A 21788-nucleotide genomic window follows, 5' to 3' on the forward strand; every position below is an offset into this window, starting at 1 on the left:
TACATAGTGAGTTCAAGGTTCCAGGCCAGCCTGAACTACATACACAGCGAGACCCTGTCTGAAAAAAACCAAACCAGACCTCTGACCCAGGGGTGTCTGAGGGCTCTGGACCACCCACCCGGAGGCACACAGGCGTGAGGTTCAGGGTGCTCCTGTTCCTGGCTGCTCCGGTGTGGGCTCTGCTCTGTGTCTCTGCCCCAGGCTGGGGAATGAATCCCACACAGCATCAGCTGCCAATGAGGAAAATGGAGGAAACCCAGGCTTGGCCAGGAAGACACCAAAGCCATCAAGGAAGCAGAGCTCCAACACTCTGGAGCCCTTCCTAGAAAAGGCCAAGAGAGAGCAGAAATGATTAAGGAAATCAAAGGCTCTGCACTGCAAAAAAACCTGAAGTTCTAAAAAAGAAGGGTGAAGACACCATCCATGACATAAAGGATAAATTTGAATCAGGACTGAAGATGTAAGGAGAAGCTAAGAAAAGATGCCCAGGGGCACCAGGCTTAAAGTCTACAACACACAATCAAAACAAAATAAAACAAAGTCTGGGGATTTAGCTCAGTGGCACCACACCTGCCTTGCTAGGGCAAGGTCCTGAGTTCGACATCCAGTACCAAAAAAAAAGTCTTACAAAATAAAACAAAAAAGTAGCTAATAAACTGAAAGCATCACAGGAAAAAAAACCCAAACAAACCAGACATCCGTAACCCCAGCACTCTGGGAGGCTGAGGCAGGAGGATCAGAAATTCAAGACCAGCCCAGGGTAACTTAGTGACTTAGCAAGATCCTGTCCCAAATATAAATAAATAAATAAATAAATAAATAAATGGCTGAGGACACAGCTCAATGTAAAGGCCCTGGGTTCAATGCCCAGTATCACTAAAGAAAGAAAAGGGCCGGGGATTTAGCTCAATGGTTCTGCTGCCTGCCTCGAAAGCTCAAGGACCCAAGTTCAATTTCTGGTACCAAAAAAAAAAAAAGGAAAAGAAAAAAAAGAAAAGGAAAAAAAGAAAGAAAAGGTCATCTAGGGTTGTAGCTCAGTGGTAGAGTTCCCCAAGTTCAGCGGTTGGTACTGCAGAAAGAGAGACGAATATTTCAGAGTATTAGTTAATATACCCCTAACAGGAATTTTAAAAGACCTTTTGAACAAAGAGTTGCTATCACTGACTGTTTTGGAAACATCTCCTTATCCCTCCCTCCCCCTTGAGACAAGGTCTTGCTAGGTAGTCTAGAACTTGAGTTCCCCCTATTTCAGCCTCCAGCAAGCTAGGATTACAGGCATGTGCCACCACGCCCAGTTACTCTTTTAATTAGCAAATATTTTACTTAATTGACCTTTTTCTAATCAAAGCGACATGAAGCTGGGCATGGAGTAGCGGGAGTTAGAAGCCAGCCCGGGCAACTTAGCCAGGCACTGTCTAAAAATAAAAGGTAAAAGCAGCTCAGTGCTCCCCGGGCTCAGCTGCTCTCATGACCGGCTTTACACAGGTGAGTCGCACTGCTGTGACCATTTCCCCACAGAGGTCTCATCCAGCCTTGCCTTTGTGACCCTCACAGGATGCTTATCCGGCTGAGGTCGCCAGCCACTTCCTGATAGCCAAAGCCGCCAACTCTTCCAACCTCTGTCAGATCTTTTTTCTTCTTAGTCCTGGGGACTGAACCCAAGACCTTCACACTGAGCTTTCCCCCGCCTCCATTTTTATTTCTCAGACAGGGTCTCATCTTGGTAAGTCATAAATCAGTCAATTGCCCAGACTGGGCTTGAACTTGCGCTCCTGCTACCTCCGCCTCCCGGAGTGCGGGAATTGCAGCGTGCGAAGCTGGATGTGGCTTCTTAGCAGTGCGTGACCCTGCATTTCTTCCTGTCATCTGCTCGGGAGCCGAGCCCTCTCCGCAGCGCCAGAAGAGTGACTGGGGTTCAGTCGCCACACTCCGCCGTCTTCCAGCGCTGCCTGGGGGAGCGCCCGCCACCCCAACCCGGGGCACCGGGCCCGGCCTCGGCAGAACCGGCCTGGCCCTCCGCCGCCCGGCAAGGGCGCAGGGTGGACGCGGCTGCTGACTCCTCTCCTCTGGACCCGGGAGGGGAGCAGCCGACCTCGCCGACGGCTCTAGTTTTCACCCGGCCGAGCACCCCTCGCGGTCCGGCCCCATTCACCGCGCACCCGGGAGAGCGGGACGCGCTGACCCCCAGGCGGGGTTGAAGAAGTCGGACCTCTCGGGAAACCCTGGGCTCCGACCCGGCCTCAGCTGCCTGCGGCGGGGTTAAACGCAAGCTTCCCGGGTGGGGAGCCCGGCCGAGGCGCCCGCCTCACGTCTGCAGTCCCAGCGGCCCTGCACCCCGGTCCGCCCTGGCTGGGGGGCAGCCTGGGGGCGAGTGCGTGGGCCGCAGACAGGCCTCCGGTGGTGGCAGAGGTGGGGGGGGCGCCTGCCTCAGTCTCCCCAGAAGGACCTGGCCGGGGTGGGCAGGGGTTCCGCAGGCGCCGCTGAAGACTAGGCGAGCTGATGGGCGGGCTCTTGGAAGGCTCCCATTGGCCCGTAGTCGCTTGGAGGCGGGACCACTTACCCTTTTCCTTGAATCCTATTGGCCTACATTTGGGCAGAGATAAGCGTCTGTTCTCCGCAGACGGATAACTGCTCTGAGGCTTGCGTGTTTGCGGAGGATGCGTTTGTTTCTATATTCAAAGCCCTCCCCACCATTAACTTATGTGTTTTTGCGGGGCTGGGAAAAGTAACTCAGGGTTCCTGGGTGCTAGGCAAGCGCTCTGCCACTGAACTACACCCCCAGTCCCTGCTTGTTATCGTCCTTGAAATCCGCTTTCCAGCTGGGCTCGTGCCCCGCCCCGCGTAGACCCAGCTACTGAGGCTGAGGTGAGAACAGCGCGGGAGTGCACGTTAGAGCCGACCTGTGCACACAGCAGACTCCCTTCGGGTGAGGAGAGTCCATTTTCATGTTCAATTTCTTAAGCTCTGTCTGGTTTCAATTCCCAGTCCAGCCATGGGGTCCCTTGAAGATGCATCAGAAGTCTCTGCTCATTTGCATTTTAAAATTAATTTTTTGGTACTGGGAGTTGAACCCAGGGCCTTCGCGCTGAGGTACACGTGTGTGCGCGCACGCACCTTCGCCTTTTATTTTATTTTATTTTATTTTTTGAGACAGGATCTCCCTAAGTCAATAAAATCCCAGGCTGGGCTGAACTTGTGATCCTCCTGCCTCAGCCTCCCAGAGTGCTGGGTTACACCTGGCTCTCCACTTTTTCCTAACTGAATAGTAGTTCACAGAATAGGTGTATCACAATCTACCCAGTCTTTGCCCTCTGGATGAACAATGTTTTTCCCAGTTGAACACTATGAGTGGGGCTGGGAGTGCAGTGCAGTGGTAGAGAGCTTGCCTTGTATGGTATGCACCAGGCCCTGGGCTCCAGCACCAGCACCAGGAAATGAACAAAAACAAAAAAACAGGGCCAGAGATTTAGCTCAGTGGTTTCGCCGCCTGCTGCGCAAGCGCAAGGACCCAATTTTGATCCCTGGTACCAAAAAAACAAAAACAGAAACAAACCCCCCCAAAAAAAACCCCCAAAACAAGCGAACAAAAACCAAAAGACCTACACGTTACACCAGTGAGCTTCTTACTATTCTTAGCCTCAGCGGTCCTTATTTCCGGGGGTGATTCCTGGTACAGCTGCTGGCTGGGGTGGTGAGGGGTGTTTTCATTTACACTGTCATTACATTTGTACCCACAGAAGCATCTCCAAGCCCTTTCCCACCTCCCCAAGCCCTCTCCCACCTCCCCAAGCCCTCTCCCCTTTATCTTTATCAGTGCAGGTCTTAATGGCTCATCAGCAAGTGACTCTTACAGCGCACTTGAATTGAGCCCTTGAGGAGGAGGCCACAGCGCCAAGCTTTATCTCTGTCTCGGGAGGAAATGAGTGTGGCTTCCCTGTCAGCCACAGAGGCTGGTTGTGGCCCTGCCTTCCCTTGAGGGTTGCAGGGATACCGTCAGGGCCTTGACCAGGAGCCTTGGGCACGAATCTTCTTCACTTTGTTCTGAAATGAGCCTTCCCATCCCTCAGGAAAAGGGAAAGAAGGAAAAGAAGTCACGAACTGTATCCTGCTTGAATTGCAACAGCATCCTGGGTCCTGCCGTGCCCTCCACTCTTGGCCAGGGGGCCCTTCCCAGACCTCTGCTGTCCTCGCCACTGACCGGAGGCCCCTGGGTACAGTATGGGGCGGTGCCAGGCTGCCCCAGCGACCTCCTTCTGAAGGGCACAGTAAACTGCTGGGCAGGGTGTCCCCTGCTGCTGTCATCCCCACAGGCAAGCCCAATTCTTGGGATAGTAAAACTTCAATTAATAGCTTAGTGGATGGGCTCTGTGTTGTGTTTGTGGACTATACAGGGAGACCCTGTCCCTGCCCTCAAAAAAAGGAGGAAAAATTTGCCAGGTGTGGTGATGCTCACCTGTGCTCCCAGCACTTGGGAGGCTGAGGCAGGAAGATCACTGTTAGCTGAGGCCAGCCTGGGCTACACAGTGAGTTCAAGGCCAGCCTGAAATACATAGTGAGACCCTGTTTCCAAAAACAAAACATCCAAAAAAAAAAAAAAAAGGGAGGAAAAATTTAATTGAGGCCCTGGCCTGTGGCTGGCTGGTTCTACTGCTGTGGGCCTGAGGAGGGCCAGTCAGGGCAGAAGGGCGTCTCGGCAACTGGGAGGCACAGGGGTGGGGGAGCCACGGGGAAGCGGTGGGCACCAGAGGTGGTCCCTGAGACCCAGTTCCGGTGATCCCCTCCCTTCAGGCCATCAAACTGTGATCTCCCCAGTGACTCAGCCGGCATCAGCTCACCTGCGGGAGGGAGCGCGTTACACCCACCCTAAGGAGTGGGGAGAGGGGCAGGGTGGGAAAGCAGAGACGCCAGGAGGGAGCGCCCTTCCTCCTCCTCTATTCTCCAGCTCTGGTGAGAGGCAGAAAGCGGGAGGGGGACTGCATAGATCAGAGGGGATCATTATTTGATTTTTATTGATTTGTTTTTCTGGTACTAGGAATGGAACCCAGGGCCTTCACATTGAGCTACATCTCCAGCCCTTTTTATTTTATTTTATTTTTTTTAGTTTTGAGACTGTGTTTGGCTAAGTCATTAAAAAGCCCAGGCTGGGAGCAAACTAGCCGTCTTCCTGCCTCAGCCTCCTAGAGTGCTGGGATCACAGAATTGTCACAAATCCTGGCTCAATTCTTTTTTCTTTTGTTTTGCTGTGCTGGGGATTGAATTGAAGGCCTCACAGGCTAGGCAAGTGCTCTACCACTGCGCTACAGCACCCTTCCTAATGATTTGGCTCTGATTCTTTGAGGCGGGCTTCTGCAGAGGGGAGGAAGCTGCCCCACTACTTCAGTGCAGACCCAGCTTGGGCTGGAAGAGTCCCCCAATCTCAGGGCAGTTGATATCTTCCCTTCGTAGAGCTGGAGGGGAGGGCGGTGAAGGGAACAGCAGAGAGTGGAGAGGGGCAGGCCCAAGTCAGCTCACAATCCGGTGTGATCACGGTGTGGGGATGGAGATCGTACTCTCCACTGCTGTGCTTACTGTCTTCCCTCAGACAGGGAGGCCCCAGAGATGCAGGGCTTGGAGCGCTTTCCATTCCCCTCCCTCTGGCCTTGTCTGCGTGCCTGTGGTGGGCGTCTGCCCCTCACACAGGGTTTGTGCAGCCTCCTCCATCTTTCCCTCTGGGCTCCAGTCTTGTACTGACTGCCTCACCTCCCGAGTGCTGGGATCACAGGCGTGCACCACCATGCCCGGCCTGGATATGGATATTTTTTATTTTGGTACCAGGGATCGAACTCGGGTCCTTCTGCTTGCAAGGCAGGAGGCGGAACCACTGAGCTAAATCCCCGGCCCTGGAGTTTTTTAAAAATAAATTTTATTTTACTCTATCCCATTTCCCCACTCCAGCCCCCTAGGATATGGATATTCTTGACCATGGCTTTATAGATACATGTTTTCATTTCTCTTGACCAAATACTTAGGAATGGAAATGGTTTATTATTTATTGTGTGTGTGTGTGTGTGTGTGTGTGTGTGTGTGTGTCTGTCTGTCTGTCTTGTCTGTCTGTCTTGTCTGTCTGTGGTCTCCTGTAGACTGAAACAGGGGAAATAGGGCCTCACATTGAGGCCTGGCTCAGCTGGCCTCAAACTTGTGATCCTCCAGTCTCAGTTTCCCTAGCAGCATGTGGCAGGAGCTGGATGATCTGACCTTATTAGAAGACCTGAGGCTGGGCTCAGATGTAGCTCAGAGAATGGGAGAACACATTTCCAGCACCCGGGAGACCTTGGGGTCCATCCCCAGCACTCTGCCCAGAAATTTACAAACTGATTTCCAAAGTGACCTATGTTCCTAGAGGTAACACAGGGAAGTATGCGTCCTTGCCAATGTTTACAGTTAATTTTTTTACTTTCTGCCCTTCTAATGGGAGTTTGGTGGCTGCCCATTGTACTTTTACTTTGCATTTTCCCCTGATGACCACTGATATAATAGGAACTTCTTCAGGTCATCCAATGTGTTTCCCACCCTAAAGTGCCTGTTTAAGTCTTTCATTCATTTTGTTGTTGCTTATTTGTCTTTTTATTACAGAGTCAGAACAGTTGCTTACATACATTTATACAAATCCCTTGGTTGGGCTAAGCTCGATGGCACGTGCCTGTCATAGCAGCTACTCAGGAGGCTGAGGCAGGAGAACCTCACCTTGAAGGCTAGCCTGAGCTACCTACCAAGACCTATCTCAAAAAAACATTTTTTGGGGCCTGGGATTTAGCTCAGTGGTTCTGCCGCCTGCCTCGAATGTACAAGGTCCCGAGTTCGATCCCCAGTACCAAAGAATAAAAAAATAAAAATTAAAAAAAGGCAGGCAGGAAGGCAGGCTGTGGATAGGGCCCAGTGGTAGAGCACTTGCCTGGCATGCACAAGACCAAGAATTCAGGCTGGGCATGGTGGCTCACACCATAGTTCCAGCCCTGGGATGCCTGAGGCCGGAGGATCTCTGGGAGGTTGAGGCAGCCTGGCCTAGGCAGTGAGACTCTGTCTAGGGGAGGAAGGGAAGAGACCCTGAATTCAATCCCCAGTACCACAAATCCTTTGTTGGATAAAAATGTATTACAAACATTCTTACAAGAGCATTACAAACATTCTTACAAGAGCATTTCTTTTGAATTTTTTTTTCTTGTACCAGGGCTTGACCTTGCACTTTCAAGGCAGGCACCAGAACCACTGAGCTAAATCCCTGGCCCAAGAGCATTTCTTTTGTTCGTTTGTCTTTCAGACTGCATCTGGCTATGTAGCCCAGGCTGGCCTTGAACTCACAGCAATCCTCGTCCCTCAGCCTCCTGAGAGCTAGGATTACAGGCATGCACCACCAGCCCAGCACAAGAACATTCCTTAAAAAAAAAAAAAAAATCCGGGGCCGGGGATTTAGCTCAGTGGTTCTGCCGCCTGCTCCGCAAGCAAGCGCAAGGACCCAGGTTCAATCCGCAGCACCAAAAAAAAAAAAAAAAAAAAAAAAAAAATCCCCCTTTGGAGTGAGCTGGGGAAGCGGCTGGTGGTAGACCGCAGCGCACTGGAGAGGCCAGAAGAGACACTGTAAAGCTCGCCCTTCGGGAGGCTTAAGCTTCCCAGACCCTTCCGAACCCCGCCTCCTGGGCCCCTGGAGTGGCAGCAAGGGACCCTGGACAAAGCTAAGGGTGACAGAGGCACTGCTGGGTCCCACCTGGGGCCTGAGGAGCGGTGGGCTGGGCCAGGGCCCAAGCGCAGCCGGGGTCCTCTGCACTCCCTCCCATCCTTTTCTTGGCTTTGGTCTTGGGGCACGGGGCCTGGCCAGGCAGACGGGCCCTGGACATGCACCCCGACTTCTTCAGGGTGCCTCGGTGGGCTTTGGTGCCTGTGCCCCTCCTAAGAAGCCCCTAATTCCCAGACATGCTCTGTAGTGGGCTGAATGCCATGCTGTGGCCGGGCACCCTGCCCCGCATTTGCAGAGGCAGAGCCTGTGTCGGTGACCCCTCTCCCGAGGCTGGAGCCCCAGCCCAGTCATTGTTCAAACATCCAGAACCTCAGCCTGAGGAGTGAGGGCCAGCCCCTAGGACCCCCTGATGCCGGTAGCAGCACCAGGCCAGGTGCTTCATTCCCAGAGGACCCTGGACTGCTGGAGGAATTCAACCTTCAGTCTGGAAATGGTCTCAGCAGCAGCAGTAAAACAAGCAAACAAAAATGTCAAAGAATGACAGCTTTTTTCTTTTTTTTTGTTTGTTAAAACAGCATCTCACTATGTAGCCCAGGCTGGCCTGGAACTCCAAGCAAAGCAATCCTCCTGCTTTAGGCTCCTGAGTGTTGGGATTATAGGTGTGTGCCATCAAGCCTGGTGATAGCATTCATTGAGAGTTTTACTAGCATTTTAATTCAGTTTATATATTTTTTTAAATTGGGGATGGAACTCAGGACCTTGTGTTTGCAAGGCAGGCACAGTGCCACTGAGCTGCATCCAAAGCACTTAATTCAATGTATCATAATAGCCTTATTTATCTTTATATCTTTCATTGGTTAAGAGTAAAATAAATGCATGACTAATTAGCAAATACACTTTATTTATATTTATTTATTTAGGTTTTTTGGTGTTTTTTTTGAGACAGGGTCATGCTATGCAGTTCAGGCTGACCTTGAACTCACTATGTAGCTGAGGCTGGCTTTGAACTTGTGACGATCCTCCTGCCTCTGCCTCCTGAGTGCTGGGGTTACAGATGTGCATGCCCAGGTACCCATGGAAACTGACCAAACCTAGGGAAAGTCTGGTCGGCCCAGACTCTAGGGACCACACAGCCCCTTGCAGCTTTGGCAAGCTCAGCGCGCCCTCTCCTGCCTGGTGGGTTCCGCATCTGAGGAGCAGAAAAGACTGGTGCCCAAGACACCTGAAGGCAGCAGCAGCAGCCAGTGGCCTCGCTATGAGGCTGCCCTTATGCCTGCAAAGTTTCCCCATAGTAGTCAAACTACGTGACCTTCATCTGCAAATCAAAGGATGCTCAGAGCTCCTCTGGGATCCTCACGGCCAGCAGCAGAGGCCAGGACAGCCAGGCCTGCAGGTCAAGGCCATGAAAGGGGGAAGGACCTGCGGGTGGAGCAGGGTCTCCGGAGCCCCAGGATCCCCAGGAGCAGCGTGTCCAGCCCTGTTTCTGGGTCACCTTGTGACCCCGCACCTGTGCCTCCCCAGGTCTGCCATTCCCAGGACCTCCAGGAAATCAAACCTGCATCCTTGACCTGGGAGCTCCCTGGGACAGGCCCCATGTGCTCCAGGGAGTCCTGTCCCTCCCAGCCCTCTCCCTGCCCTTTTCTGACACTAGGAGCCAAGCCAGCCTGGCTCAGGGCAGGGGCTGTCACGCTAGGGTCACAGGACAGCAGAACTGGCATCTGTGGAAGTGGCAAGGACTGGTAAGTTCAGGCCTGGCACGGCCCTAGGAAATCAGGAACTGCAGTCTCACAGGGTCTCCAGGGCATCCAGTAGGAATGGCCTTCTCTGACTGGCACACACTCTTTCCCTATCTTAATAACAAGTAGTTATGCTTTCTTTTTTTTTTTTTACATAGGTAAGCCATTTAAATTTTATTGATCTTCCAGGGTTTTTTTTTAAAAAGTTAAAAATTATGGGCTAGGGATTTAGCTCAGTGGTTCTGCCACCTGCCTTGCAAGCACAAGGTCCCGAGTTCGATTCCCAGTACCCTAAATAAATAAATAAATGTAAGGTCATATTTACATTTGATGTATGACACTGATCATGCAGAATATGAGGATGAAGAGATACAAATTAGTCCACACCCAAAAAGATTTTCTAGAATACAGAATCATCTTCACAAATACATATAAAATTCTTTTTTTTTTTGGTACCGGGGATCAAACTCGAGTCCTTGTGCTTTCACAGCAGGTGGTGAAACTACTGAGCTAAATCCCCAGCCCACATGTAAAATTCTTATTGTCTGGGTTTCAGGGACACTTTTCAAAGCAATTCAAGGCACAAAATGCACACCCCGACAAGAATCCACTCATTTCAGGTCTTGTGCCTCTGATGGAGCCCATCAGAGATCAGGCTTCATGACTGTGGTAAAGCTAAGTCTACTGGGCTGGGGATGTAGCTCAGAGATGCTGTGCCTGCATGGCAAGTGCAAGGTCCTGAGTTCAATTCCTGGTACTGGAAAAAACCAAAAACTTAAGTCTACCGATGAGATTCTGTTCTTATGTGAAAAAGCACTGACCTATAAATGACACATAATTACTCCAATGTATGGAGAATACAAATATAAGCACTTTATTTGAAAAAGCAAACACAGGGCCAGGGATTTAGCTCAGTGGCACTGCACCTGGCTGGTGCTTGGTCCTGAGTTTGATCCCCAGTGGGGGGGGGGGGCAAACATGAAAAATTGCTGTAAATCCAAAAGATTTAAACACTTCCTATGCAAGTTTGTTCCCAGGAACAAATATATCACTTGTCTTTATGAATTCTAAAAATTAACATGTTTTTTCAGTACTTCAAATCTCACTATTATAAAAAAACCCCTAGAGACCAATAATATTATTATTCAATTTCTTATAAAATAACAAGTAAGGAGTAGATGTGGGCGATGTCCTTCTCTCCGGTAACTTTGGCCTCAGAACCATCAAAAAGCAACCAGTTCTTCTCATTCTCCTTTAAACTTTGCAGGCCAGGTATGGTGCTGCATATCTGTAATCCTAGCACTCAGGAGGCTGAGGCAGGAGGATTGCCATGAGTTCAAAGCCAGCCTGGGCTACACAGTTTAAGGCCAGAGTGAACTGCATAGCAAGACCCTGTCTCAAAAAACAAAAACTAAGTAAATAAACTTCGCACTACTCAGGAAATTTTGTTCTCAAATCAATTCATGTAAATGCCTGGTCACTGGATTCCTTGTTCCTCTCCATTTGTGGGTCCATTAGTGCTGAGTCTTAGAACTTCTACTTCCAGCAAATGCTGTACTTGTGGGGTTATCAGGATTAGATGCTTTGTTGTAGAGCTCCTAATCTGCTTTGTCCTTTTGTCTTCCAAGAAGTCCAATAATGTCTGCATTTTTTTAAAACTTTACTTGGCTGTGTATTTCCACCAACTGTCATGGACACTTCTTCATCGTTATGATTTTCAACTGCACCCCTTGCTTCCTCCTCATTCTGCAGCTCTGGCTTACCCACTTCACACATCTGGCCAACCACAAAATTCTCCTTATCTAGTTCTAAGCTTTTGGGGTCAGTGACTTTAACAGAAGCAGTGTAATGCCCACTGCTAACTGTAATCCACTATGCATTACAACTGCAAATAATCAGAGCTGTCATTAGTTGGCCTTGTGCTCCTTTTTATTGGTAGTACTGGTGATCAAACTCAGGACCTTGCACTTGCCAGGCAGGCGTGGTGCCACTGAGCTAAATCCCCGGCCTCTGTGCTCCATTCTTATAGACACAATTTAAGAGGTTTCAATAAAGCAGTGTTGATCTTGGAAAGTCCGCCATCTTAACTCAAACTCCAAGCCACTGGCAGCAAAGCCCTTTGATAAATGGCTAGAACTTCAGGCACTTTGTCAAACACAAGATTTTGTTTGGCTTCAGTGTAATGATGGCAATTTTGACAGAAATATTTACCTTCTTCTACAGTCCTCTTCATGAAGCTAATTGTGAATTTGCCCATCACAAGGTCTTCATTTCTGTTTTTGGGTGTGGAGGAATTTCAGAACTCTCTACTTTTTTTGTTTGTGTTTTTTTGGTACCGGGGATCAAACTCAGTATAGAACTCTCTACTTTGGAAAGCTCATCTTCTTGTACTGGCATGCTGATGTCCTGAAAATCTCCTTTTTGTGTTAAACTTTCACATTCCAAGCAATGAGATCTGTTTGTTTGTTTTTTTTAGTACTGGGGATTACCAAGCAATGAGATCTTAACACCAGCTGATCTTGAAATAATTTTTTTACTAGCTCAAAACCAATTTGTTCTGCACCTTTGTTTATGGGCTTAACTTTATTATTATTATTATTTTTTTTTTTTTTTTGGTACTGGGGATCGAACTCGGGTCTTTGCACTTGTGCAGCAGGCAGTGAAACTGAGCTAAATCCCCGGGGCCTAACTTTATTATTTTCTAGAGATTCAAGTCCACAACTGTTAGTTGTAATATCATTTTTGTACTTCCCAAAGTCCTCTTCAAGATCATACTCATTTTTTGGCTAGGGATGTACCTCAGTGGCACAGCGCCTGGCTGGCAAGCTTGAGGCCCTGAGTTCGATTCCCGGTACCAAAACAGACAAAGATCATATTTTCTCCTGATTGTCCTTGAATCCTTGGTTTGTTGTTAGTTTTTCCAGACTACCAAATTTGGAAAGATTGCTGGGTTGCTTCATTGCAGACTTTAACCAGTTTAACACTTTTTTTTTTTTTTTTTGAGACAGGATCTCCCTTTGTAGCCCAGGCTGGCCTTGAACTCTCAGCAATTCTCCTGCCTCTGCCTCCCGAGTGCTGGGATTACAGGTGTGCACCACCACATCTGGGTAACCAGTTTAACTCTTGATTTCTTTCTTTTTTTTTTTTTTTTTTTTTTTTTGGTACCAGGGATTGAACTCGGGACCTTGCGCTTGTGAGTCAGGCACTGGAACCACTGAGCTAAATCCCCGGCCCTTGATTTCTTTTTTGAGGGTCTTGTGCTCTGTTTTCAGAAGCACATTGCGGATTACTTCAGGAGGCTCCAACGTATCAACATTACTGATCTAGTTTATTTCTGCCTTTCATCCAGTGACTGGTGTTCCTTGGAAACTGACTTTTTTCTTCATGTTACCAAATTCAGTATCACTTTTTCTTTTTCCATTCCCTTTTGGGTAGCTTTCTTTCTGTTTCTTTTTTCCTTCCTTTTTTTTTTGAGAGAGTCTCATTATGTAGTCCACACCAGGCTTGAACTCACTCTGTAGCCCATGCTGGCCTGAAAATCATGGCCATCCTCCTGCCTCTGCCACCCGAGTGCTGGGACCATGCCCACCCCTGTTTTCTTTCTTTTAAATGGTAGCAAAGTTTTATTAAAGGTAGGAAAAGGAACAGGTTCTGCAGAGTGAGTTTGGGCCAAGTAAAAGTAGGGAATACCCTATATCCTTTATCTCCCATTTTCTTCCCCTCTCTTCTACCCTTTCTCCACCCGCACTCCCTTTCCACTTCACCCCCGTGCGTGGGACCTGGGCGGCCGACGCGGTGACCTCGACCCTGGGGACGGGTAAGTGACGGGGACCCAGGGCGGCCCGCGGCTGCGGTCTGCAGGATCTCAGGTCCCGCTCCGGCCCCCAGCCCCACGGGCGCCGGGTCTGCGCGTCCGCGCCCGCAGAGGCCCTGCCCGCGGTGGAACCCCAAGCCCCCGCGGCTCGCCCTCCTCCGGCGCCCGTGAGCCCCGCGGGGCTGCTTTTCCGTCCAGCAGCTGCCGCCATCTCTGAGCAGAGCCGGGTGCGGGCACCTCAGCGCCTAAAGCGTTTCCGGGCGCCCGGCCAGCCCAGGTGCGCAGGCGGCGTCCCGCGCGCTTTCGGTTTCTCCAGCTCCGCAGCGGCGCCGCCGTCTGGGGAGGAAGCGCCCTGCGCGTGGTCAGTCCGAGGCCGAGAGCGGAGGGAGGGAGAGCGGTCCGTGGGTCCGAGGAGACGCTGCGTGCGGTGGGCAGTGCGGAGAGGGCTGCGGCCAGGAAAGAGCCCCGGCAGAGCCCAGCACTGCGGCCGCTCTGAGGCGCCCCCTCGCGGCCACCTCTGGCTGCGCGGTGCGGAGCCCGGCTGGAGCCCTCGCCGCCTGGGGCCCTCGGGGAACCGGCTGCGGACCTGGCTGGAGCGGCGCTCCCGGAGTCCCGGAGGAAGCGCTCGGGCGGCCGGAAAGCGGGCTGAGACCGCAGCTGGAGCCCGGACCCTCCAGCGCTAAGCAAACCATCGCGGTCCAAATGACGACTAAAATGCGTGGACGGCTAAGGACATGTCAAACTGTGATGCATACTGTGACTCGCGGGACTCGGGGATCACTAGTAGGAGAGGTGCAGTTCCCCTGAAAAAGGCCCTTGAAGAGGAGACAGATGAACGGACGCAGTTCCGGACCCTGGTGGTGCCTGGGCCACAGGGGTGACAGACAGGGCCGGGTTGGCGGCGGCCCGCCGCAGGGTCAGGGGTCCACACCGCGCTCCCGTGGCCCCGAAATGTGCCCACGTGTTGGCGCCCTCGGGAGCCGCAGAGCCCTAGGTTTCCCTGTCCAGTGGACTTGGGCGGTGAGCTGGCCCGGGGGAAGCCGGGCTGGTGGAGTCCCTGCTGGTTCTCTCAGCAGCCGGTCTAGGATGGCGACTCCAGGTGCCAAGGCCAGATGTGTGTCGGGAGGAGGCGGAGCTTTCAGGGAAGTGCTGCTGTTGCTGTGGTTCCTATGGTGGTTTAATTCCTAAACCTTCAAGCACCCATTTTTCAAAAAGTAGGAAGTACTGAGGGAAAGAGCTTCCAAGAGAGACACAATTTCTTTTTACTCCTAATTACTTAATTCTTCAGTATTGTTCAGTGGAATACGGAAGTGCTGCACTCCCCTGTCATCTCTGATTCACCACCAAACCATTTATTCAGATGTAGTTTGTATTGAATGGCTGTTTAACAAAAGAGTGTGGGAGGAAATCTGGATCTAGGCTTCCTGAAGATCAGTATCAAGGCACTTTGAAAAATGGCTTACAGCTAGCATTGAAGTTTCCTTAGCAACTCAGTTTTCCTGGATAAAATCTAAATACAAATAATTATACTTGCTGTGGTTAAACAAGGTCATTAGCTGGAGAGTAGGCACAGGATTTCTACAATCTTACCGTAGCGAGGTACCATGCCTCCATAAGCTGGTGTATCGGTGACATCACAGCCTCTTGAACTTCCTCAGAGGAAAATACTTCCTAGAAAATAACTTTTCTTTTTTGGAAAAAACAATCAGTATTTGCCTTGGTAGCCAATCACTTTCAGTGTCAGAATTTTGATTTTCAGATACTCAATGTGAATAGCTATCAGCAGTTACCAACAGTAGCTTTTCTCCGTGACTTGTGGGAGATTAACTATATAAAGATTGGTTTAAAATGGCATAATAGGGCCGGGAGTTTGGCTCAGTGGTTCTGCCACCTGCTTTCTGAGTGCAGGGTCCTGAGTTTGATCCCCGGTACCAAATAAATAAATAAAATAAAATGGCATAATAACTAATCAAAGTAGCAGCAAGAGCTATTTTTTTTTTCCAGCATAACAAATTTCATTAGACAGTTTGCTGTTATAGCAGCATCAACAAGCACCATATGAGCTGAGATTATGGACTTAATTCCTGAACATAGTACAGGCAAATTCTAATGACTTTCACAGCAAATATCTCCAAAAACAATTTTTTTCTGCCATACCTGAGGCCAGCCTTAAACAATTTCTGACATATGCTACATAGAGAATTTAGAGGTCCCATTTGACAGGTATTCCCCTGCTCAGTATCTTCCCAAAATAATTAAAAGAATCATACTACAGCGATATATGTGCACCCGTGTTTTGTTTGGGTTTTTTTGGTACCAGGGATCGAACTCGGAACCTTGCGCTTGCGAGGCAGGCACCAGAACCACTGAGCTAAATATCTGACCCATGTGCACCCATGTTTATAGCGGCACAGTTTGTAACAGTGAAAGCTTAGAAACAGCCCAAGTGCCCAACAACTGGAGACTGGACAAAGAAGATGTGGGGTTTTTTCTTATAAAATGGAGTACTACTCAGCCATCAAGAATAAGAAACTAGAGACATATATAGCTAAATGGATGCATATGGAGGCCATATGCTTAAGTGAAATAAATAGGACACACACGTGTAAATACCGAATAGTTTCTCTAGTGTGAGAAACTGAAAGTGTAAACAAGGGTTAAAATGATTAAAATGAATAATTGATAATTTGAAATAGGAAGAAAAGGTCCAAAGGTGTAGGGGTGGTGGGAGGGGAAGGGGAAAGGAAAGAAGGGAACAGAAAAAATTATAAGAAAAGGAAAAACTGGAAACAAAGTCTATGTAAATAGGGAAGGGTGGAGGGGTGACGGGCGCACAGGTAATGGGGGAAAATAAGAACCAAGATACATCATGTTCAGGTACAAGCACCCAGTGATAAATGTAAAGGTATTGTGTACCAAAAATGTACCAATAAAAGAACTTAAGGGAAAAAAAAGAATTTAAAGCTGTTTTACTTAGTTCAGTACTGAGTAGCTCCATTTTCTAAGATAGAAAGATAAAATTCCCAGACCCAGCACTGAGGTGTACAGTTCGGGACCACCTGCACCACAGGATGAGGCAGTGTTCTCATAAAGCAGCCCCAAACATCTCCACTGATTCCGTACCTGATTACTGAGCTCTGTTCCACATAGTAAGATGATTTGCCGACACCTAACTCTCCTCAGAACTCTCCGCAGATATTTACTGCGGGAGTCGCCGTGTCCTCCTCACGTGTATAACGCGCTCCCAACGAGATGCTGTGCATTTAAAGCAGCCCTTTATCAGGAACACAGCTCTCTGGCCTTGGTGGAGATTTATCTCTAAACGAGCTTTAGACCCGATTCTCCTAGGGTCAGAGACACCTAACTTTCACAAAGACTCAGAACAGGTCTTCGGTACGGAGAGGCTTAGTGTTGAGCTCCGGAGAGAATCTGCGGGCGTCGCCCTCCTGGCCTCCTTCAAGGGCCTCCTGCGCCGGCGACGCTGTCTCCCCTTCGGTGTCGCCATCCCCAGCCTCGGTTCCGCGCCCCCCGCAGCCCTGCAGACTCGGGACCCAGGCCAGGAGGACGGAGGGAAGTCTCCGAGGCAGGCGCCGCACCCGCCTCCTCCCGAGTTCCTCTCTCTGAGCCCGGGCAGAGCCTCTGCAGCCTTACGGAGGCGCCGCGAGCAAAGCGCTGCAGCTCTGTGAGGAGCTGTTTTTATTTTTATTTATTTATTTTTTGGAACCAGGGATCGAACTCGGGACCTTGCGGGGTTTTTTTGGTGGTTTTTTTTTTTTTTTTTTTTGGTACCGGGGATTGAACTCGGGTCCTTGCGCTTGCGCAACGGGCGGCGAAACCACTGAGCTAAATCCCCGGCCCAAGTAGAACCTTTATTGGTAGTACCTTTTAAAGTGTGCAATTCAATTTTTTTTAGCATAATGGATGCAGAGGTGTGACAGGAGGCAGGCAGAGAGGTGCCGCTTAACCGGTTTAACCGGTGGCTCGTGTTGAGAGGGGTTTAGGCGGTCGGGAGTTTGCTTTCCCTGCAGCCCAGGGGAGACGCAATAGCAGTAGAGGACGGGGTGTGGGGCCCAGGCTGTGGCAGCTGTGGCTCTGGAGGGAGCGCGGAGGCGTCCTGTGTGCGCTCTGCAGAAGGGGCGGCTGCGGGCAGCCTGGGCCGAGGCAGCAGTGGACGGCACAGCGTGCAGGAAGAGCTGTGCTCCGCTCTGGGTGAAGGTAGATGCGGCCTGGCAGCCAGTGTGGGACTGAGAGGGTGCAGGAGCGGAGGGAGCCCCGAGAGGCGGGAGAGGCTGAGGGAGAGGGGCCCAAGACGGTGGCGCTGCCCGGAGATCTGAGGGCGGGGAGCCTGAGTGCGTCAGTGTGTGAGTGTGCGTGCAGGGCCCTGCAGACCTGTGGACTTGAGAGGCCGATGGGCCGAGCTGCACTGCCCTAAGGTCGGGTGCAGAGGCCGTGCGGAGGTGATGGGGCGGCTCCTGAAGGGAGCTGTGGCCTGGAAGGACTCGTGCGCTGCCCAAGCTCAGGCTGTGCAGGCAGGGGCCGCGGGAGGAGCTTGCGCCTCGGAGACTCGGAGTCCGACCGCTCAGCCGTGGGCCCTGCGGGGCTGCGCTGCAGAGGCGCTGCCGGCTGAGGCCGGCGCGCCGGTCCGGGCATCTGGGCAGCGGGGACCGGGCAGCGAGGCCGTGGTCGTCCGGAGGCCTCATGGCTCCGCCGCGTGTCCGGAAGGAGAGAGGGCCTGGCGGGACCTCGGGCGACCCACGGTCCCCGTGTGCTGGACGGGGTGGTGCGGATCCAAGGAGGACGGGGCGCCAGCTGCTCGGACTCCGCCCCCAGTGCCTGGTGCGCACCCCGGTGGGCCCTCGAACGGGAACAGCGCCGCTCCGCAGCATGTGCGCCCGGAGTCCGCTGCTCCTGGAGAGGCAACACCCTGGACAGCTCTGCCAAGTAGGCCGAGTCTCCGCGTCCCAGCAGGGCGCCGCAGCCACCCGGTCCCAGCGAAGTCGCCGCGCCGCCTTCTGCTCCTGGCCGTGGTCGCGCTCTGCCCCCTGGGTGTCGCCGCTGGTGAGTGGGTCCCCGCGGTCCGTGAGGGGCGCGTGCGGGGCGATGCCCGGCCGGGCGGGGCGTGCGGGGTGGCCCCGCGGTCACTGCCTCGCTCCGCTTCTCCGCCCCGCGTCCGACCCCGCGCCACGCTCTCCCGCCGCCCCCGCCGCTGCTCCCCGCTTCGCTCTCCTTTTCCGACGTCTTCGTCGTTCCGACGACCCGCGGTGCCCGGGTCCCTCGGCTGCCCCTCTGAACGACACTCGTGACACCGAGGTCTCCCGCGCAGGCGCAGCCCACAGTGGGGAGCACAGGGCCTGGGCCCGGGGTCGCGGCGCGTTCTCGGCTCAGCTCCCTGGGCCACCGGCTGCTTGTCTACTTTGTAATCCCGTGGCTCTGGGGCGGGGTGGGCCCGCTTGGTGTCAGGCGACGACGAGCAGAAGTGTCAGTGTTCGTCCTGGCCTAGGCCCACACCTCCGTCCGCTCCGGAGCCTAGGCTGAATCATCACTGCAGGTTGGGCTAAGTGTTCATTTGGGGTCGGCTTCTGCCGTGCTCCTCCGCTCCTCCCCTTCTTCCCCTAGTTCCCCGCTCTGCTCCTCCTCCAGCGCCCCAACAGCTGGGGAAACAGCCCAGGAAGCTGATCCTGCAGCCCTTCTCAGCTGCCCTGCTCCCAGGCAGCTGCACTGGCCTCTGGCCTTCGATTTCTTCCACTTCAGAGTCCCCTGGATTTGCCTTGGGTGAGCTGGAGGTCTGGAGCTGCATCCTCACGGGGCCCCTCAGGGCAGAGTGTTCTGTGATGTGTGTGTCAGTGCCCATCAGTTCATCAGTTTCCTGAGCCCCTCGATGAGCACGATGCTCCGAGTCCGTCCAAACTTGTGATCTTGCTACATGAGCCACCCAGACCAGTTCCCCCGACTACTGCCTGCCTCAGTCAGGGTCCTGGGTGCCTGTGGCCCAGTGTGCAGCACCGGCTCAGCTGTAGGGTGGGAGTTTCTGGCCTGCGGACCCTTGAAGGCTTGTATCTGCCATGGTGGCAGAAATGAGATTTGTCCTCAGGCCACATAGGTCCAGAGTTCATGGTTTACAAGTCACAGCAAGGGCCCTGAGGGTCAGTGTAGGGATTTGGGTCACCCGAGGGAAAGAGAGAGAGTGAAGCGGGGGCTCCTGGAACCTGGGAAATGGGGTGTTGGTGGCCAAGATGGAGCCCAGCCCCACTGCTGGTCCAGCGCTCCTTTCTCAGGGAGCCTCAGCCTGGCCCAGGGGCTGTCACTGTCATAGGGAGGGAGGGACAGCAGGCGCCTGTGCCAGTGGGACCCAGGGCCGGACTCCCATGTGGAGGGAGAGCCTGTCTCCTGCTGTGGGGCTGGGAAACCTGGGGAACCTGGCCCCAGGGACGGTCCCCGCAGCAGTGGCACAGATGCCTGCTTTTCCTCACTAGGCCCAGGGGCCAGGCCCCCACACTTTACAGAGGCCCCAGGGCCCTTCCTGCCCAGGTCACCTTCCTCCCTGGCTCCTTCACGCTCCCTCTTGGGACCAGCACCCACCATGGCCCCATTTTCTTCCTGTTCTCACTTCCACAGGGGCCTCCCTCCTACTTGACCTAAGGTCCCAGGGGCTCCTACCTACACCCCAAGGCGGGAGACTTGCTGGCCTGATGCACCAGTGACGGCACCAGTCCCAGAGGGAGCAGCTGAACAAGGGACAGGGTCCTGGGCCCAAGCTCCCCTGCAGGAGACTATCTGTGGCTTCACCACGAACCTGAACACCAGCTTCTCCTGCTGCCCTGTGGCCACTCAGGGAACAGAAAACGTGTATCTGTGCGGATTTTAGAACACATTTTGCACCCCGCGCCTGACTTGTGCCGGTGTCACGCCATCGTGTGCCCAGCGGGGTCCCCGTGGTGGGAATCAGGGTCCTTCCTGGTGAGGAGGGCGCGTGGCTCTGGGCGTCTGTGCTCAGCCCTGTGGCCACACGGGGGCGCTGCGGCGCTGCTCGCGGGTCCGGCTGAGAAGCCCTGAGGAGGCTGCGTGCGGCGGGGCTGAGGGCTCCCGAGCATCCTCGCAACCCGGGCCGCAACCCGGGCCCAGGACGGGACGAGGCCCAGGCTGAAGAGGAAGCCAGCCCGGGAGCGCTGGTGCCTCCCCGAGGGTCTTGTCTCCTCCCTGCCACCCCTCCTGCCACCTCCCGACCGCAACACCCCGGCCAGCTGCAAAGCACACGCGTTTTCATGGACTCCTTACTTCGCGGCACAGCGAAGTCAGGTTTCGGAAACTCTCCGTTCACTAAGGCTTTTAAATAAAATCACCTCTTATTAGGGAACAGCAGCCCAGTATCCACCTAATATCCCACCGTGCGCACTTCAGAGAATCAAACTGGATGACAGAAGACAGAGCAACCGTGCCTGGATTTGGACAAGAGCTTAGCGCTTCCCAGAAACTCTAGGTATTTCCCACTGCGTGTAGCACGTCAGGATAATAATCTGACAGCATCGTTCAGGGCCATCTGGTTATCAAATTTATAAGATTTTTATATCAAGTGTGAGTGTTAATAGTTGTCCATTTAATCAGCTGTGAGTCAGATTTCATCAGAATTACACAGCAGCCATTGAAAAGACTGAAAAACAAGTAGAAGGTTGAACAAACCCCAGGTTTTGAAACTTAGTTTTCCTGAGTAATCAAAACCTGATGAGGATAACAGTAACCACAAGAAATTTTTGTGGTAAAACACAAAATCTTTTTCTTTTAAGGTAGTTCCTCATAAATATTAAGAAGAGGTGAAAGACATTGTAAGACCACTCCGTGTTTTACTTTTCTTATGTCAGATTAAATGCTTATTGCATTGTTTTTTGTTTGTTTGTTTTTTTGGGTTTTTGTGGTTTTTTTGCTTATTTCATTGTTAATAGTCTCTCTCCTCTGGAAGATAAACTTCTGCAGGACAAGAGCAGAAATTTTGACTGCAGCAGCTGTATCTCCATTGCCCTGAAGTGTTCCTTCTTGTGGGTTTTAAAATATTTGCGGAAGACTGAATGCATGCATACCCATCCTCAGAATGACACACTCACTCGGGCAACAGTCTGCTCTTGGGAACAGAGTCACCCACAGATCCGCAGGCAAAGGCCTGGGCCCCAGGAGGGGCAGGACGGGCTATGCTGTGGGCCTTCAGAAGTGGGCCCAGGGCCAGCCCAGCCCAGCCTCTGCCTGCGCCCACCAGGACCACCCTCTGGTGTCCTTCCCTTCTTGGCTCTGTCCCCTGGGTCCCAGGGCCTGCACTATCACCTCACAGGCTCTCCACAGCCCTGCTCAGTTCCCCTCATGCCCTGTTCCCAGCTCCTGCATCCTCCCTCTCTCAGGGCACTCAGTGCCTGGGGATCACAGGACCTGAGCCCCAGCCTCTCTGCTTCCTGGCTGTGCTGGGCCCCAGGATTCCTCAGTTCATGGAAGACTATGCTGCCTGCTGTGGGTCTAATTATTTTAGTCCCTTGTCACATTTGCT

The 21788-nt window shown here is 52.4% G+C and overlaps 1 protein-coding gene across 4 annotated transcripts; it reads left to right on the forward strand.

Moving 5' to 3' along the window:
- Window positions 1–17203: 17203 nt before the first annotated feature.
- On the forward strand, window positions 17204–21139 carry LOC110349638 (uncharacterized). Of its 4 annotated transcripts, none has more exons than XM_021260128.2 (3): window positions 17208–18319; window positions 18902–19033; window positions 19877–21139. In XM_021260128.2, the coding sequence occupies exons 1-3, from the start codon at window positions 17722–17724 to the stop codon at window positions 19960–19962; spliced, it is 816 nt and encodes a 271-aa protein (XP_021115787.2). In that variant the 5' UTR covers window positions 17208–17721; the 3' UTR covers window positions 19963–21139. The 4 variants fall into 4 exon arrangements, 3 of the variants coding, with proteins under 3 accessions (XP_021115788.2, XP_021115787.2, XP_021115786.2); XM_021260127.2 differs by having other exon boundaries at window positions 17210–18319; window positions 18878–19033; XR_015450993.1 differs by having other exon boundaries at window positions 17204–19033.
- The last annotated feature ends 649 nt before the right edge of the window (window positions 21140–21788 follow it).

This window comes from Heterocephalus glaber, unplaced genomic scaffold, assembly GCF_053883595.1.
Source record: "Heterocephalus glaber isolate CG9 unplaced genomic scaffold, H.glaber_assembly_v1.0 deba00001141, whole genome shotgun sequence".
Classification (NCBI taxonomy): Eukaryota; Metazoa; Chordata; class Mammalia; order Rodentia; family Bathyergidae; genus Heterocephalus; species Heterocephalus glaber.

Bases quoted from the DNA above. Each gene is read 5' to 3' on its own strand.
- LOC110349638 (XM_021260127.2), top strand. From the start codon at position 17,722: ATGGGGCGGCTCCTGAAGGGAGCTGTGGCCTGGAAGGACTCGTGCGCT. The intron at 18,320-18,877 runs GTGAGTGGGTCC...TTCTTCCCCTAG, and splicing joins CCCCCTGGGTGTCGCCGCTG to TTCCCCGCTCTGCTCCTCCT. The intron at 19,034-19,876 runs GTGAGCTGGAGG...TCACTTCCACAG, and splicing joins GTCCCCTGGATTTGCCTTGG to GGGCCTCCCTCCTACTTGAC.